A 4,552-nucleotide genomic window follows, 5' to 3' on the forward strand; every position below is an offset into this window, starting at 1 on the left:
GTAGATTGCCCCATGTTCCTTCTGAGGAGTGGCTGGTGGGTTTGAACCGCCAGCCTTCTGGTTAGCAGTCAAGTGCCTTAGCCACTATGCTACCAGCTCCCATATATATATGTATATATATGTATGTATATATATGTATATGTGTGTGTGTGTGTGTATATATATATATATAATTTTATTGTGATTTGGATGAAATTTTACAAAGTATATTCATTTTACATGCAACAGTTCATACACATTTAGTTTTGTGACGCTGATTACAATCCCCACCATGTAATAGCTCTCCTCCCACCTCTTCCCTGTGGTCACTCTCTCCCTGTGTCCTTCTTGCCTATGTGTTCCTGCCTGCTTAGCTTTCTCCCTGCGCAAATGCTGCCCTTCTCCTCTCCCAGGGTTGACTGTTCTAACAGCTGTTCTAACAGCTCCCTGGTGTAGGTGTTCAGCTCGTAGTCCTGTCTATTGTTTGGCTGAGAGTTAAGCCACTGGAGTGAGTTCAGTTCCAGCCCCGAAGGGTGACTAGGGGCCATAGTCTCAGGGATTTCACCAGTCTCTATCTGACAAGTAACCCTGGTCTTTTCTGTTTTTTTAAATTTTGTTCCACATATCTTCCCACTCTTCAGGATCTCCAATGTTGATCCCTTTGTGCGTGGTTGGTAGGGGTAGCCAGGCACCATCTGGTCCTTCTTGCCTCAGGGTCGTATAAGCTGAGGTTCTCATGGCCCATCAGTCGTTGGGACTCATTGTTTCATGTGTCTTTGGTTTTCTTCACTCTTCTTTGCTCCAAATGAGGAGAGACCAGTAGTTGTATCTTAGATGGCTTCTCCCAAGCTTCTAAGAATCCAGTCACTACTCAACGAAGTAGGATATAGAACAATGTTTTGTGTACTATGTTGTGCCAATTGAGCTTGATGTCCCCCGTGACCATGGTCCCAAGCCCATAAGCCTGGTGACTCACTCCCTCAAAGTGCTTAGTTGTCACTAAGAAGTTGTCCCCTGTGACCTGTACACTGCATATGGACATTTTACACATTCATGCAGTTTATATACTTTTTATCATGTTCCTTGTTTTAGTTGCCTGGTGTTGCTATAACATAAATAACACAAGGAGTTGGCTTTAAAGAACAGAAATTTATTTTCTCACAGATTTGACTCAGAGTCTAACTCAGGACCTTGGCCATCTCAAGCCCTCTTTGTTTGTAGACCCAGGTGTTCCTTGGTTGCTTGGAGTTCCATGACTTGTAGGCAGTCCTGACACGATGTCTCTTTCCCCACGTGTACCTCTGTGTCTGCTGTTGTCGTTCGGTGCCATTGAGTCAGCTCTGACTTATAGCACCAAACTAATTCAGGTTATAAGACATGCACACAAAATAGACTTTTGTTGTTGCTGTTGTTATGTGCCATAGAGTCAGATCCAACTCATAGCGACCCCTCCTTGGGTTTCTGAGGCAGTATCACTACGGAAGTAGATTGCCCACTTGTCTGTGTCCCAGGATGACACTTAAACTGAATAAAACATAAAAATAAATAAAAGTTATAGTAATATTTTCTTCCTGCATCTACCTTGACCACAGCTGTCAGTCAAACAACAAACTGAGCCAGCTGCCTGCAGCCTTTGCTAACTGGAGTTTCTGTTTCTGTATTTTCAGGACATGTTCACATTACGGACTTCAACATAGCAACAGTTGTGAGAGGTGCAGAAAAGGCTTCCTCCATGGCTGGGACCAAGCCCTACATGGGTGAGTGGTCCAGACCCCCCTACTGCATGACCAGGCCTAGTGCCCAAGGCCTTAGCATGTCTCTCCTGCTCCACCTGCCACCCCTCCCACACCCATTTCCCATCTCCACACCAGGCTCCACCTGTTCCCAGCATGTGCTCTGCTCTCATGAACCTCTGGGCCTTCACTTGAGCTGTGCCCTCGGATGGGAAGCCCCTCTCATGCTCGTGGAACTTCTGGAGAACTTCTACTCAGCCAGAGCACACTGGCCCCATGGTTTTGCCAGCGTATATTCTGGTCTTAGTCACTTTGGATCTTTATTCTTAGATGCACAGTGCTCTTTCAATATGTAGTGTAAAAACTGAGAGTGTATTTTCTGAAACAATAGTTTCTAGTATGCATTCTGTTCTCTTCTTTAGTTTGGTTTGTTAAGAATGCCTGCAGCCTGAATGTTGGGTCTTCTTTGCCAGTCTTCAATGTTTGTCAATTTCCCTCAAATCCTTTTTACCCTTTTCTTCATTTCTTTGACTTTTTTCCATTTTTGTCTTTCTCTCAAGGCATTGTCTGTTGTGTTTAGTTGCTTTGTGTCCTTTCTAGTGAAGTTTTTATGTTTTAAATACATTTCTCTCACCTAGTTTCTGAGTATTATAAGTTCTGTAATATATCATTTTTGCTCACATACACCCACTCCTCACTTATTGACATGGTTAGGGTCCAAAGACCAGGTCATTATGCAGAAATCGACATTATGGATAATGGACAATGACCACATCAGGTCACAAAATGGAGGCTGACTACATCATGATGTAACTGCCAAATTGCATCATTATATAACTGTCAAACCACTGACAATCATGGCCCAGCCAAGTTGACATACAGTTTTGACCGCCACAGCCAGTGTTCCTCCCACCTCACACCTCAGCATTCATTACTGCCAGACATACATCATTAATGTGCAAAATAGCAGGATAGTAGATTTTTTACTGTGGTCCTAAGTGTGAAGTGTTAGATAACAAGATAGTCAATAAGTTAGGAGTAAGTGCATTGTATAATTTTCTTAGTATCTCTATTAGTTATTAATTTTTCATGTCTACATTAGTTATCAAGAACGCTTGGTGGCACAACAGTTAAGCATTTAGCTGCTAACCAAAAGGTTGGCAGTTCAAATCCACCCAGTGGTTTCATGGGGGAGAAACCTATTGATCTGCTTCTGTAAAGATTACAGCCTAGAAAGTCCTATGAGGGCAGTTCTGGTCTGTCACTGTGAGTCAGAATTGACTTGGTGGCACACAACAACGTCAACAAGCTAGTTATTAATGGCTATGTGACAAACTATGCCAAAACTTAGCAGCGTAGAACAATTACAATGTACTACTGCCCACAATCATGTAGGCTGGCTGGATGGCTCTTCTGCTGGTTTTGGCTGGGCTCACTCACACAGTGGTACTCAGCTAGTGGCTCAACTCGGAGCAGGGCTCTGCTGGGACAAGCAGGATGACCAGACCTCTCTCTGCATGGTCTTTCATCATCAAGGGCACTCATCTGAGCTTTGGCATGTGATGGCAGCAGAGTTTCAAAGAGACAAACCCAATGTCTGTGTGTTTATCAAGCCTCTCCAGGCTTCATGTTTTCCTGATGTCCCATTATTCAAAGCAAGTCACGTGGCCAAGGCCAGAGACCATGTGGGAAGGGACCTAGTAGAGCAGGGATACCAGGAGGCCTGATTCATTGGGTGGGTGGGGACCTTTAACATACTTGTTGCTGTTGTTAAGTACTGTCGAGTCAGTTCTGACTCATAGGGACCCTAAGGACAGTGTAATGAAACACTTCCCTGTCCTTCACCATCCTCACTATTATTGCCATGTTTGAGCCCACTGTTGCAGCCACTGTGTCAATCCATCTCTTTGAAGGTCTTCCTCTTTCTCACTGACCCTCTACTTTACCAAGCATGATGTCCTTCTCCAGGGACTGGAGACATGTCCAAAGTACATGAGATGAAGTCTCACCATCCCCAGTTCTAAAGAGCATTCTGCTGTAACAGGCTGCCACAATTCCTATTCACTTGTTTGAAACAGTAGATTATAGTTTTGATCTGTTTGGGGCTCATCTTTCTGGTGAAGTTTCAGTGCCTGTAAGGATGTTCTTCTCCTTGCTCTCCTTTTTCTTATAAGAACTGTGGACATAATTTGACTTTGATACTTTTCTTTTGCTCATTTTTATGTGAAATTCATTTTCCCAGACTTTTTGAAGATGATGTGGTTCAGAATCCTGTTTCTAACATGATAAACCTACTTCTTCCCTCGTTTTTGTGAAGTGTCAATATCTAAGGCAGCTTGCCATTGGAGATTTTCTGGCTCTTTCACCTCCCACACTTCTATCTCACCCTTCTATTTTCTTTGTTTGCAGAGTCCCTGTCCTGCTCAATCTTGGTCCCACTCCCAACAGCTTCTCCTTGGGTGCCTGACCTAGAAGGGAGCTTAGGCTGGATGGTTGAATGAGCTTTTGTGTCTCAGATACTCTAGCTCCTTCAGAACTATCTGAGGCCCTTCTACCCACCTCACATTGGATGGGCAAACTCCTCCTAGTTTCAGCTGCTCTTCTCCAATTTGTCTGCTGTGCCTCCCAACGAATACTTGCTGCCTATTTTGGAGTTTCCTGTTCTCTGGCTTTTTGGATGCTGCCCATAGCTTCCCTTTGTTTCTTTTTGAGCAGGTGTTGCTACAGTGGTGGTCTGGTCACTTTGGGTGGTTTGTTTCCACGCAGTTATGTTTTGAGGGTTTTGAGGACATCTGGCCACTTGTTGTTAGATGCTGTTGAGTCAGCTCCTAAGTCATGGT

General features: G+C 44.0%; 1 protein-coding gene across 1 annotated transcript in view; it reads left to right on the forward strand.

Moving 5' to 3' along the window:
• The window catches only part of STK32B (serine/threonine kinase 32B), a 377,859-nt gene that overhangs the window by 291,185 nt on the left and 82,122 nt on the right, over positions 1-4,552 (forward strand). The window contains 1 exon segment of the mRNA XM_007948796.1: positions 1,647-1,736. Coding sequence (XP_007946987.1) covers positions 1,647-1,736 — 90 coding nt within the window.

This window comes from Orycteropus afer, unplaced genomic scaffold, assembly GCF_000298275.1.
Source record: "Orycteropus afer afer isolate SDZICR_OR568_19922 unplaced genomic scaffold, OryAfe1.0 scaffold00224, whole genome shotgun sequence".
NCBI classification, from domain to species: domain Eukaryota; kingdom Metazoa; phylum Chordata; class Mammalia; order Tubulidentata; family Orycteropodidae; genus Orycteropus; species Orycteropus afer.